The sequence below is a fragment of the Histoplasma capsulatum genome, assembly GCF_000150115.1.
Source record: "Histoplasma capsulatum G186AR genomic scaffold supercont2.7, whole genome shotgun sequence".
Taxonomy (NCBI): Eukaryota; Fungi; Ascomycota; class Eurotiomycetes; order Onygenales; family Ajellomycetaceae; genus Histoplasma; species Histoplasma capsulatum.
The window spans coordinates 1,015,482-1,028,540 of record NW_025544807.1 but is presented as its reverse complement, the minus strand read 5'-3'; the positions used below and the strand labels follow the sequence as shown (position 1 = coordinate 1,028,540).

The window sequence follows — 13,059 nt, the reverse complement described above, 5'->3', positions numbered from 1 at the left end:
TTACTGGTTGTTGTCGTCGATATGGTGGGAAGAATGGGTGGGGGGCCGTGAGTCTATAAACATAAAAAGTTGAGGTTCGGGCGATCGACAAAATCCAGAGAGTTCATCCCAGCGCCTTAACCCGAAAGGGGGAACGATGGTCGTTCACTAAGACGTTTGCCCACAGCATACAACTGACAACTGTTGTCTGCAGAACTCTGCATAGAGAAGGACGGAACCCGGAACCCCTCTCTCAAAACCCCACAAATCCAGCAATAAAAGAAAGAAAGGGAAAAAAAAAAAAAAAAAAAAGAAGAAGCAAAAAAGGCCCGCGCCCCGACAATGCCCCCACCCTCCACCCAGCTATCGTCCTGGGCCCGCCCGCGCCTCTCCGCACTCCTCCCAGACCTCGACGACGCCTCCCTCACCCAACTGCTCGAATACACCTGCTCGCTGGACGCCGCGCGCGCCGCGGAGCATCTGCGCGGGATCCTGGGCGATTCGGCGCGGGCGCTGGAGTTTATTGTTGGGTTTGGGGAGAGGAGGGGGAGGGGTGCTGCTGGTGCTGGTGCTGGTGCTGGTGCTGGAGGAGGAGATGGTGGGAAGAAGACCGGGAAGGCGGGAGGCGCGCAAGCGCAAGCGCAGGCAGAGAGGAAGCCTCCCTCGGCGGCCGGGCCGTTGATATCTGAGTATCTGCCGAATGTACGGTCGAAGACTGCGAGGGCGGCTGTTGCGCGGCGACATCAGCAGCATCATGCCGCATCATCGCCCTCGACAGAGGCCTCCCCTTCGCGAAACCGCAACATGTCTACCACTGCATTTACAACTACATCTACAACATCCGACATAGCCGACCTAACCGCCGCCATCGCCCAGCTCGAACAAACCACCAACCCCTCCCTCTCCACCACCACCAGCAGCAGCACCACCACCAACAACCCGCGCCAGAAAAGGAAATGCTCCTGCCAAGCAACCCTGCACCCCCTCTTCACCCCGGCCCCCAACTGCCTGAACTGCGGCAAGATCATCTGCGCCCTCGAGGGCCTCCAGCCCTGCTCCTTCTGCCAGCACCCGCCACTCTCGCCGCGCCAGGTGCAGGAGATGATCCGCGAGCTGCGCGCAGAGCGCGGAAACGAGAAGATGCGCGCACATAACCTTGCGGCCGGGTCCAAGGGGGACCGGCACCGGCAGCAGCAGCAGCAGCAGCAACGGCACGGGGAGATCTCCAGCGACAACAGCGGCCACGGCCGCGGCCCCGGTACCGACACAAACGATAATACAGCGCACGACCTCGCCGCGGCACAGGCGCACCGCGACAAGCTGCTTCGCTTCCAGGCGCAGAACGCGCGGCGCACGAGGGTCGTGGACGAGGTTGCGGAGTTTGAGACGCCGGACGTGCATGCGGCGAGCACGCTGTGGATGAGTGCGGGGCAGCGGGCGCTGGCGCTGAAGCGGCAGCAGCGGGTGCTGAGGGAGATGGAGGAGAAGGAGAGGGAGAGGGAGAGGGGGTCAGTGGTGGTTAGTTTGAGTTTTGACGGGGGGAGGAAAGGGGTGTTGAGGAGGGTGGAGAGGGGGGTGGTTGAGGAGGGGGAGCAGGAGGAGGAACGGGAGGAGGAGCAAGTGGAGGAGGTGGAGGAGGAGAATGGAGAGCGGAAGGGGGGCTTCGGGCGGAACCCGCTGCTTGCAGGTGGGGGTTTGGTGAGGCCTGTGTGGAAGCCAAAAGGGCAGGTTGTTGATGGGAATGGGGAAGGGGGAGGGAAGGAGCGGGAGCCAAGGCAGAAGAAGCAGACGTGGCGGAGGGTGCAGGATGATGATGGGGATAATGAGAGGTGGATTCTGGACGGGGGACTGTATGGGTTTGGCAGTGAGCGGGGAGAGGAGGTGGGAACTGAAATGTAGATGGAGGCACGGATGGATGGACAGATGGGATGAAGTGCATATATACATGTACGCCAGCATTAGAAGGTGGCCGCTTGAAATATGTTTATTTTTGCGTTGTGCTTTTATATCAACATTGGCTTTTAGCGACTTTATATCTATTATATACAGAGAGGTAACCACTGCATATATCGAAGAGATGAATATTTTCTATCGGGGGAACCTTCCAATGCATGGTGGGAGATTTATTATTGACCAATAACCATTTTCGAGCAGTTGTGCATATATCCAATGTATCTGTCGTCGTTCCACTGAGTGTATGCCAAAAATGATGACCCGCCCCTCCCCCCCATCTTGTTGTTTCTCCCTGTTTCTATTGTTGAAGTGTATCTCACTCTGTTTATATCATCGAAGGGAAGTATCTCGGTCTTCTTGCTTGCTTTAACCAGTGAGCTGGTCAGTTCATTTGATATAATCACTACTCTACCATAACCATATGATCAAAGTGATAATCTCATCGAAGGGTTGATAGATATCCGGATTGGAAAATACTAACAATCATTAGAAAATGTGCGAAGAATTTGCATGCAGCTAGCTATTCAGCGGTTTGATTGTTGACGCTACATACAAGCCCCACCCACCACCTCAAGTCATGAAATAAGTAGATAGGCCAGGTAACTGCTAGACAACTGGAAGCTGCTTAATAATGCCATTCTTCTTCTCAGTAACATATGAATGTTGGTTTCCTGGTGCGGTTGCAAAGTACAGAGATTGTCCGATACCCGCACCAGAGTGGCTGCTGGAGTAACAATGATGCTGCAAAATCCAGCCAGACACAGCACTGCCTTGCAAATCTAGCAGCTGTACCTCAACAGTGGTTTACTGTCGCCAGACCGTTCCCCACACCGTTCCACCAGCCGTCGCTATTGAGATGTTTGAGCCAAGTCCCCCATAGGATGGAGGGATGGCACAAGCGATTAGATCTGTATCAAAGACTGTCTAAAGCATTACTTCCAATATCATTGAGCATTGTAATTTCGATCGGGAATAATGTGGGCGATGATAACAGGTATGGAACCGGCCAGCTCGTGCGAATATCATGTTGAAGGGATTTGATTGGATGGCTCATCCCCGCTGCTACCAGCATGACGCTGGTGGTAATTGAACGGCTAAAAAGAGGTTGAAATGGACGCTAGCCAGTCCGTCTTCAGACGAATGGACTAGACTAGCACCTATACTCGCTGACACAGACTAAGGAGGTTCGGAAGATGGGTCTGGCTTCGTAGCTGGAATCATAGCCTGTGTGGATATTTGCTGAAGATGACCCTAGGTTGAAACAAAGGTAAGCGCAAGAAATTGATGGGTCATTTGATGGGGTGGGGGTGAAGGAAAGTACCTCAGTCCAGTGCGGCCGGTGGAAATCAATATCCTTAAGTTGGACAACTTTGCCATCCTGAATCCATTTAAGCCGTCCTGGGAGCTCTTTGTCATGATATAGTTTGATTGCAGTCTGGAGATTTATCTTCTGAGCTTCACTGGTGGCAGGATCATCAATCTTGGCCTGCAGCTCTGCAATACGCCCTGGCACATCCCACTGAATGGGGATGGGGCATACAGGCAGTGGGTTGAAAGGGCGGGATGACATGATTTGCAAGGTAGAGATGAAGATGTGGATGCAGATAGCTGAAGGAGAATGGAGGAGATGGCGGGTAGAAGAGCAATGGCTGGAACATCCTAATTCCGGCGCCGGTACCGCCAACTGACTAAGCTGATGGCCTGTGAATGGGACTTCTTACTTTCTCAACCACTTCAATGCCCTTAGAATCCAAGGAACCTAGGGCGCATGTCTCTCCTTCGCCCATTATGCCCTGTCACATTGGGACCGCTACATGAGCCGAAGGCTGGAGCGTGTTCGTGCCTTGAATGACTTGCGAGTTCTTTTTGATCACTGACAGATTCACGGGCATATGACCAGAAACGGGGTCTCCCACCGAACACAAAACATTACTGACGTATTAATTCGCAACACCGAACACAGATGGGGGAGGCGGAAAGGGAAAATCAAATGGATGGACGATGCAGGCGCCCTGTGAATTTGAACCCATCCTTCTACGATCCTAGGTTGTCGCACAATAGTCATATAGAGTGTGATCTTCAATGACAAGTGGCAGCCGTTATTATGTGTGATCCTTTTAATTGAAATGAATGTGTAGTTCGTTATTCATAATGTGATATTGGTTTTGTGGTAGTAGGTAGAATGGCGACATACCCTTGCGGTGGTTAGCGTTGAAGCGCAGATAGCGAAACCCAAAACGGGGAAAGTAGCTATCAAACGTATGCTTGTATCGTTTGTAAATATGTCCATCATTGTTAAATCCAAGCTATAGAACAACAGCCGCTGATGAAGTTCCCTTACGATAGTTGGCTAAGTGGAAGAGTTCGAAGCACCGCCCTCAGAGCCTTGTATATGATTTCCGCAAATTGGAAAAGGGCCATCGCTCTCCACATGCATGCATGCATGATTTAGACTCGGGATTCGGGAATACTTTGAGTTTTTGAATGGGAACCTTGATTTGAAGAAAAAAGAAGGTCGCCTCAGAAGGTTACAAAAGAAAAAAAGCAAAGAAAAAAGAAAAAATCCACAAAAGCTGCTGGTGAAGCTGAAGCTGGGCATCGGCTATTTCTACGCTGTGTGATGTGTATTATCCCTCTACCTTAAGGCACTGTATATACTAGTATACATACTCTCTCTGAGAGTGACATCGACGATACATATGGATACTCATATCTCTGTGTTGCAGCAGCTGTAATGAGGAAATGCTGATACTTTGTATGGCTTCAAAACGATTCAATGGAACCTTTTATTACCGTCCCGGCTGAACGCTAAGCAAGGTGGGGGTTTTAGCTTGGGACCTTCCCCTCCTCTAAGACGCCGTGCTTGGCCTAAATAGGAGAATATAGGGTTAGGGCTAGCTTCCGGATAGATTTGCTACTATGACGCTATGAGGATTATATCAAGGACAGCATCAAGATCCGACCTACCTACCTACGATACGACTCTGTATATAGCTGGCAGCTGGCCCCAACACTATAAGGGACAGCGGGCCATTCTGCAATATCACTACCCCTACGTTCTACCCCACCTGCGTGGTCCAAAAAGGCGGTTTCGACCATACCAAGGAACGAGGATCTGGAATATACAAAGAGCTTCTTCCTGCATTTTCATTCCAATAACCTTCCACAAACCTAACTCTCGGGCCTGCCTAAGGCTCAATTTCCTCCATAACATACCTCTACGCCGTTACACCATGTCGTCCTCGCCCGTCATCGATGAGGCCCGCCGCATCGCCGAACTGTTTGAATACCCCACGGAAGATGTCCATCGCGGTGTTAAGGAGTTCATACGGCAGATGGACGAAGGCCTGGAGCAGGACGGAGCTACATTGCGCCAGATTCCGTCGTATGTAACTGCAGTGCCCGATGGGACGGAAAAGGTGGGCACTTTCTCTTCTTAAACTCCATGTAACTCGCGACACCACGGCCAAAAACCGTTTATCCAAATATCATGTTAAGTTGGGGGAGATGTTTTAACTTTTTATAAATATGTAGGGCGTCTATCTAGCGGTAGATCTAGGAGGGACCAACTTCCGCGTCTGTTGCGTAGATCTACACGGAGACTCCACCTTCTCCATCTCGCAATCCAAGGTCGCGATCCCACCAGAGCTCATGGTGACGAGGCATGGGAGGGAGCTCTTTTCGTTCCTGGCGCGGCAGATCGAAGAGTTCCTCAGGACGCATCTATCAGACCACTTCGCGGCGCACGTCGAGCGGAGGCAGACCGGCGAAGTCACAGACCCGTATGTCGATGAACAAATTTTCGACATGGGCTTCACCTTCAGCTTCCCCGTCGACCAACAGGGAATCAACAAGGGCAAACTAATCCGCTGGACGAAAGGGTTCGACATCGACGAAGTCATTGGGCAGGACGTTTGCAAACTGCTACAGGACGCCATAGACCAGCGCCAGCTGCCCGTGCGCGTCGCGGCGCTGGTCAACGACACCGTCGGCACGCTGATGGCGCGATCGTACTGCTCCGGCCAGCACAGCAAGGCGCTGATAGGCGCCATCTTCGGCACTGGCACCAACGGCGCCTACGTCGAGAAGCTCGCACGCATCACAAAGATGGACAAGGTCAACCCAGACACGCAATACGACCGCACCACCGGCGAGATGGTCATCAATGTCGAGTGGGGCAGTTTCGATAACCACCTCTCCGTGCTGCCCAACACGCGCTTCGACGCCGCCCTGGACGCCGACAGCGTCAACCCGGGAATCCAGATGTTCGAGAAGCGCGTCTCGGGCATGTTCCTCGGCGAGATCCTGCGCCGTGCCCTGCTGGCCATGAGCGAGAATCCGGCCGTCAGCCTCTTCCGCACCACAAACGACGACGCCGCTATGACCATCCCGCCGGACTCCGGCTTATGCCGCGCCTGGGGCATCGACACCAGCTTCCTAAGTACCGTCAAGGCAGACGAGCTCCCAAACCTCGACGCGACGCGCGCGCAGCTGAAACAGGAACTCCAAATCGACAACGCCAGCACCGACGACTGTCAGGCGGTAAAGATCCTAGTACACGCGATCGGCAAGCGGGCGGCGCGGCTGAGCGCCGTCGCGCTCGCTGCAGTTATTATTTCCACGGGGAAATTGCGGGAGGGTCCCGATGTGCTGGCGGACATCGGGGTCGATGGCAGCGTTGTGGAGCATTATCCTGGCTTTGAGGAGTATATGCGTCAGGCGTTTAGGGAGATTGCGGAAATTGGGGAGGAAGGGGAGAAGAGAATTACGTTGGGTGTTGCGAAGGATGGGAGTGGAGTTGGGGCGGCGCTCGGGGCGCTTGTGGCAAGGGAGGTAGCGAGGAGGAGCTAGATTGGGGATGAGGATTATTTATTTTTTGGTTCTTTAATTTTTGAGCGAGCTGAGGGAGGGACGGGCGAGTTGTATACTTTAGACTTGAGATCTAGATGCGGAACGATCTTTATGCATGTATGTTAACGCATTTTTTGCTTGTCCTTGCGTATATATCTATATCTATATACACATACACGTTTAAATAAACATATATTTCTCCTTATTTACCCTGATTGCATCCTCATTTACTTAATAAAATCCTCTTGGGATCCACTCGTACTTATATACAGACCAACCCACACCGACTTTGGCGAACTCATCGGCGGTTGAAGCGTTGTTAGTGGGTACTACGGCTACCCTATCACGTGCCCCCCAACATATTGTGTTGCTCTCATGTAGTTAGTTTAGTAATAACAACAACATTATCCTCCCACAGGTTATGGCCCTAAGAAGCAACAGAACCACTGAAATAACATGCTAACTACATCTCCATGCATTGTTAAAAGCATGCCTAGACACCTTGATAAGTTATTTTGAACCTAATGGTTAATTTGAGATTGGGTGGAATGCCTGATTTAACAAAAGAATACATGACAATGTGTAGAAGAAGAAATCCTCAAACACTAGAGACACAACAGGGATTGAATGCAGATTTGTCAACATCTGCAATTAATTAATAGATGATTGTCTCAGAGGCATTTGAATCTGACAACACAATCAAAAAAGAATCAAACAAGTTGAATATTGAATACAAAGACTTAGTTAACAACAATAAGATGTCAGATAACATGAGTGGCTCTAGTAGTCATAATATAAATGAAGAAACTCATATAAAATTGAAGATTATAAGATTTCAATATGAAGTTCAACAAATGAGAACTGATAGAGATCAGATCTCTATAAGTGATAATAATATTAGTATAAATCTAGTGAACTATCTGCAGAGAAAAGACAGAACATCTGCTATTATAAAAATTCTTAATAAGTTTTATAATCAAATAAAATTTATAAGAAAGTCAGTTGTACTGACTGAATCTGAGAACTATCTTATATAAAAAAAAGAAATTCTTCTTACAGTGAGATAATCTGAGATCAATGATATTCTTAATAAGAAGTAAGTAGACTCTGATGATAATATCAGCACTGATATACAGTGATTTTAAAAAGAATATAATATATAATTATATAATTACATATGATTATCAATTGTCTTATAGATAAAATCTTATTTTACTATATTCAAGAATTTCAAACTATCTGTATATTTTCTATAATTTATTATAGAAAATAATTTCACTGAAAAATCTGCTATTCTAAGAATAAAATTATATAAAAAAATAATAAATATAACAGTCAAGTTAAAAGATTCTGATTATATATTTATCAAATATTTGATTATTATAAAAACTGACTATATTTATCTAGAATATAGAGTTAAAGATTTCATGTTTTTTGACTGCTTACTTACTGAGATAAGCAAAGAATGAGTCTTATTTATCAAGAACTGTATGAATCAGATTGAGAAAGATAACACTCAACTTTTAGAGAATGATTTTATAACTTTTTACTATAATATTCTCTTACAGCTCTCAATAACTGATGAATTCAATACTGATATATCTAAAAACTTTATCAACAACACACAGAACTTCAAATCTGACAAAAAGAATAAAAAAGATAAAAATAAAAATAAAAATAAAAATAAAAATAAGAAAAAGAATCTCAGATCTGATAAAAAGAGCAGTGAGATACAGATCTGTTTTTACTGTCAGAGAACTGATTATATTCAGAATAATTGCTGAAAGAAATACTCAGAAAAACATTTCTTCAATTTCAATAATATCAATAAAAATAAAAATAAAAGTGATATCAATGCTGACACTGCTTCTATTCATAATATTATAAAACAAGTATTCTATATAATAGATAAAATCTATATAAATGATCAAAGACTCACAAGAAATATCTGAATTCTAGACTCAGATGCAGATATTCATACAATATCTTATAAAGATTTTATTATAGCAAAGTTTCAAAAATACACTATTAAACTGAAAATAATAGATGAAACAATAATATCTGCTGCAGTAATAGACAATACAAAGATTATCATTGAAAAGATAAATATACTACTAATCAGTATTCACTATATTCTGAAATTAGAAGTGAATCTGATAAGTATAAATAAACTCATACTGTAGTAATTTCAGCTTATTATTCTTCTGTGGTGTACACCACTCTCTATTATCAAGAATGGTGTACACTACTGTGCTAGTTATTTTGTATAAGAGAAGCTGCAAAGCTTAGAAGCTTTGAGAAGCTCAAGCAATCTTTGAATTACATCTGATAGTATGTCTAAACTGAAGAGAGTATACACTTCTGAAGGTGTGATAATTCCATCTACAATATAAGTTATAGTTATCATGTCAGTGTGGTCATCTCTACACTCAAGAACTCAATCATACAAACAAGCAGTGAAGTTGAAACACTTCTGATTGCAATGTCAGTAGCAGATAACTCATCTCAAAATATAAAGTGAGTCAAGAGTGTAGAAAAGTGGTGTAGAGGTGGATGATGGTTCAAAAAACCACTTTACTTACAAGCTTAAGAAGAAGATGTCAGCCAGTCATACAATCAAGAGAATATCATCAAGAAATCACTTCATAAGAATAATATTCTTAAGACACAGAGAAAAGTGTACAATTGATGATAATTATCATAAACATCTACAACCAACATTCATCTCTTGTACTCAAACCACAGGAAATGCAACTAGTCTCTGAAGATCTATATAAAGCAGTATGTAGAGTAGCAGCTCTTACATCTGAGAACAACAAGCTTCTCATCTGTAATATCTTATTGAAAGAGATTCTAGTGATGTGTAATCTTTATCAGATGAAGCTCAAAGTGCAGAAGAAACATCAGTATGCAGAAGTTACTTAGCAATAAATGGCAGATGCTGTGAACTTTGCAGATAGTTTAGTAAATATCAAAAATGAATGAGATGCTCAGATGGCTGACCTTTGTCAAGAACTGAAATATATATATTATGAGACTGAATGTTCAGCAACTCTTGAGATTCCACTGTGTAGTTTAACTAGCTCACTCAATATTAACACTTCAGTAAATGACTCTGACTCAGTGTACACAACACAAACAGTGCTCCCAGAGGATACATCACTCATCATAAAATATATCAAATCAGATGATCTATCTAATTCATCATACTTTGATAATGAATGTAAAAATGATGCTGTTCTTAACTGATTGAGTCATATATATTCTCATTATCATATGAAGTATGAGCTTATAAGATGACAACCCACTGAATTACAGCAGATCTTATACACAGCATCTATTCTTAGAGAAACAGCTAGATCCTTTTGAATGACAGCTGAGAAAATGAATGTGAAGATGTCTGACAAGTATAGACTACTGCAGATGTGAGATGATTTCATAAGATGAATTCTGCATAACTTCAAGGAGTTGAATGCTAAAGATAAGTGTTATGAATGCTTTGTAAAATGCAAGCAAGAAGAGGATCTTGTATTGTACTATATTTATTTCAGCTTGTGTTATCTTGCAATGAATCAGAAGCTTCTGACATCTTTCTATTTGCAGATATTTGTATATAATTTGATGTCTGAGCTATACACTGAATGAAAGTGTCTTACCTCACAACTACTGACAGTAGAGCAAGTGTATGAGACTCTACTCACAAGAGAACAAGTGAGCAAGCTGTGAAGACAAATAGAGAAGATATTGATGAATGCAAGAAGATTCATGCCTACACCCACAGCACCACCACTGAGACACTCAGATGTAATGAATATTGATTTCAACACTATTATGAAAGCTTCAAAACCTTTCAAGAAGAACTCATCAGAGTGAATGGCATGGTGTTGTGAGCACAGAGCATACTTTCATTGTGGCTGACAGAATCATAATACAAGAGATTGTCAAAGTTGTCTGTAGAACAAAAAATCAAAAAACTAGACAGATCAACAGAGCTGAAGATGCTTGTTGATTAACTGCTGAAGATCTTCAAAGTGAATGAGTTGTCTACACTAGATGACTCTCTGAATTCTATAAGAGCTGAAGATAAGATTGATGAAGAGATGAGTGTAGAAGAAGAAGTGGATGAGCATCTGAATATTATAGAACTGTATATACTGATGTATAAAGAGTATCTGAGGCAGAAAAGAGAAGTGGCAGTGAAAGTGTTATTGAATATGAGTGCTTCAACAAAGTATATCAGTGATCATATGCTAATAAGATTGTCTGATATATAATAGATGGAGGAATCTAAATGAGTAAAGCTTCTAAACAATTGATATCTTATCTTATCTGTGAGAATAAAGATACTCTTGCACTTTGAGAGATGGTCTTGCTGCATCTGAGTACATATACTCTCAGATGTAGAATACAATCTGATTTTGAGACTTGATTGATTTTAGAAGTATGATCTCAGAATTCATTGATGTACATATCACATACAGTTGACAGATTGTAAGAACCAAGTTTATATAATACTATTTATGAATATGAGGTGCAGATTCTGCGCGTCAGAGACAGAAGGCTTGAATCTCATCACTTAATATCAAGTAAAGTGAGCACTGTGTAAACCTTCAACTCAGAGTATTCTATATATTATAAGAGAATCTAAGACAGAGGAATTGCTGTCTGTGAAAGACTCTAAAAATAAAAAGCATATGAAGGCACTGCTTGAAAAGCATAAGAAGATCTTTTAAATGAATCTTTCATCTTCTCTGCTGTCTGAAAGAGAATTTGTTCACAAAATTGATATAGAGGATATGAAATCAATAAATCACAACATATATTCTCTATTGCAAATACATCTCAAGAAACTACAGTGGCAGATAGAAGAATTGTTGAAGAGGGGTCTCATACAATCATTCTCTAGTGTGTGAGGCTTCCCAGTTCTATTCATTAAGAAACTGAATGGAGAATGGCATATATGCATTGACTATCAGATGCTCAATAAGCTCACTGTAAAGAATGAATATTCACTGCTGTGAATTCAGCAACAACTAGATACAGTAGAAAATGTCTGATATCTGATGAAGATTGACTTACTTGCAGAATATTGACAGATTTGTGTAGGTGAACTGTCAGTGCTCAAAACAGCATTTAACACTCAATGAAGGAAATTTGAATTTTTTGTGATGTCAATGAAGCTTACAAACACCTCTGCAATCTTTCAAATGATAATGAATATGATTCTTGCTAAGCAGAATGACTGATTGTGTCTCATATACTTTAATAATATCTTGATCTTCTTGAATTTGTATGAAGAGTATCTACAATATATAGATCAGATGCTCATAACTCTGACAGAGCACAAGCTCTACACTAAATCATCAAAATATATGTTTGATATGAAGAAGTTGAAGTTTGTAGAACATCTTGTGGGAGGGGGTTGCATACACTCAATCTCTGAAAAGATGAAGATTATTGCAAAATGGCTGAGGTCTAGAAATGTACATCATATATGCCAATTTCTGAGACTGATATTATACTACAGAAGATTTGTGAAAAACTTTGTATAAATTACAGCTCTGCTGTTGAATCTTTTTAAAAAGATGAATGCTGAGCTGTGTAAGAAGAAATTTTATTCAATCATCTGAAATGCCTTCTGTGAAGAGATCTTTCTGAAATTAAGAGAGTGTATGACAACATCTTCAGTGCTTGTTCAACTGAATTGTATAAAACCCTTCACAATTGAAACAGATGCATCAGAATGGGCCATTGAATGCTTCCTCTTATAAATAAAGAAGAATGACAAATTACATTCAGTAGTGTATGATGACTGAAAGTTATTGAGTGCAGAGCTTAACTATTCTGTGTATGAGAAGAAGCTTCTAGTGATCAAGCATGCACTAGATCTATAAAATTGATATATTGACAATGAGCATATAACAATGATGATCACTGATTATGAAAGTCTTATTTATTTGCAAATAACAATCAAATTCTCTAAGCAACTGATATGATGAATATCAGAGTTTCAGATATATAATCTTCAAATCAAATATTAAAAAGAGTTGAATGCTATTGTATCAGATGCTATAAGTTGTAGATCTGACTTCATAAGAGAAGACTCAGTAAATGTGACACAGAGAGAGCTTACACTGACAGCACTGAGAGATTGTAATGAGGCAGAGTGATTGAAAGCTATAATCACTTATTTGAGAGATGAAAGCATATCAGATAATAAATATCTAGCAAAGATAATAGAAGAAATGCTTCTGAAATTTAAGCTTGTGAAGTTGG

General features: G+C 42.8%; 4 protein-coding genes across 4 annotated transcripts; 3 read left to right on the top strand and 1 right to left on the bottom strand.

The window, feature by feature from the left end:
- Positions 1-321: 321 nt before the first annotated feature.
- Positions 322-1,878, top strand: HCBG_05635 (C2HC5 zinc finger domain-containing protein; the record flags this gene model as incomplete). The annotated part of the gene is made up of 1 exon (XM_045432684.1): positions 322-1,878. The coding sequence occupies one exon, from the start codon at positions 322-324 to the stop codon at positions 1,876-1,878; it is 1,557 nt and encodes a 518-aa protein (XP_045286800.1).
- Positions 1,879-3,108: 1,230 nt separating this feature from the next.
- Positions 3,109-3,502, bottom strand: HCBG_05634 (uncharacterized protein; the record flags this gene model as incomplete). Its single annotated transcript, XM_045432683.1, has 2 exons — positions 3,109-3,183; positions 3,254-3,502. The coding sequence occupies 2 exons, from the start codon at positions 3,500-3,502 to the stop codon at positions 3,109-3,111; spliced, it is 324 nt and encodes a 107-aa protein (XP_045286799.1).
- Positions 3,503-5,022: 1,520 nt separating this feature from the next.
- HCBG_05633 (glucokinase glkA) lies at positions 5,023-6,783 on the top strand (the record flags this gene model as incomplete). The annotated part of the gene is made up of 2 exons (XM_045432682.1): positions 5,023-5,351; positions 5,467-6,783. The coding sequence occupies 2 exons, from the start codon at positions 5,166-5,168 to the stop codon at positions 6,781-6,783; spliced, it is 1,503 nt and encodes a 500-aa protein (XP_045286798.1).
- A 95-nt stretch (positions 6,784-6,878) lies between these two features.
- On the top strand, positions 6,879-7,233 carry HCBG_05632 (uncharacterized protein; the record flags this gene model as incomplete). Its single annotated transcript, XM_045432681.1, has 3 exons — positions 6,879-6,900; positions 7,056-7,163; positions 7,202-7,233. The coding sequence occupies 3 exons, from the start codon at positions 6,879-6,881 to the stop codon at positions 7,231-7,233; spliced, it is 162 nt and encodes a 53-aa protein (XP_045286797.1).
- Between the last annotated feature and the right edge of the window lie 5,826 nt (positions 7,234-13,059).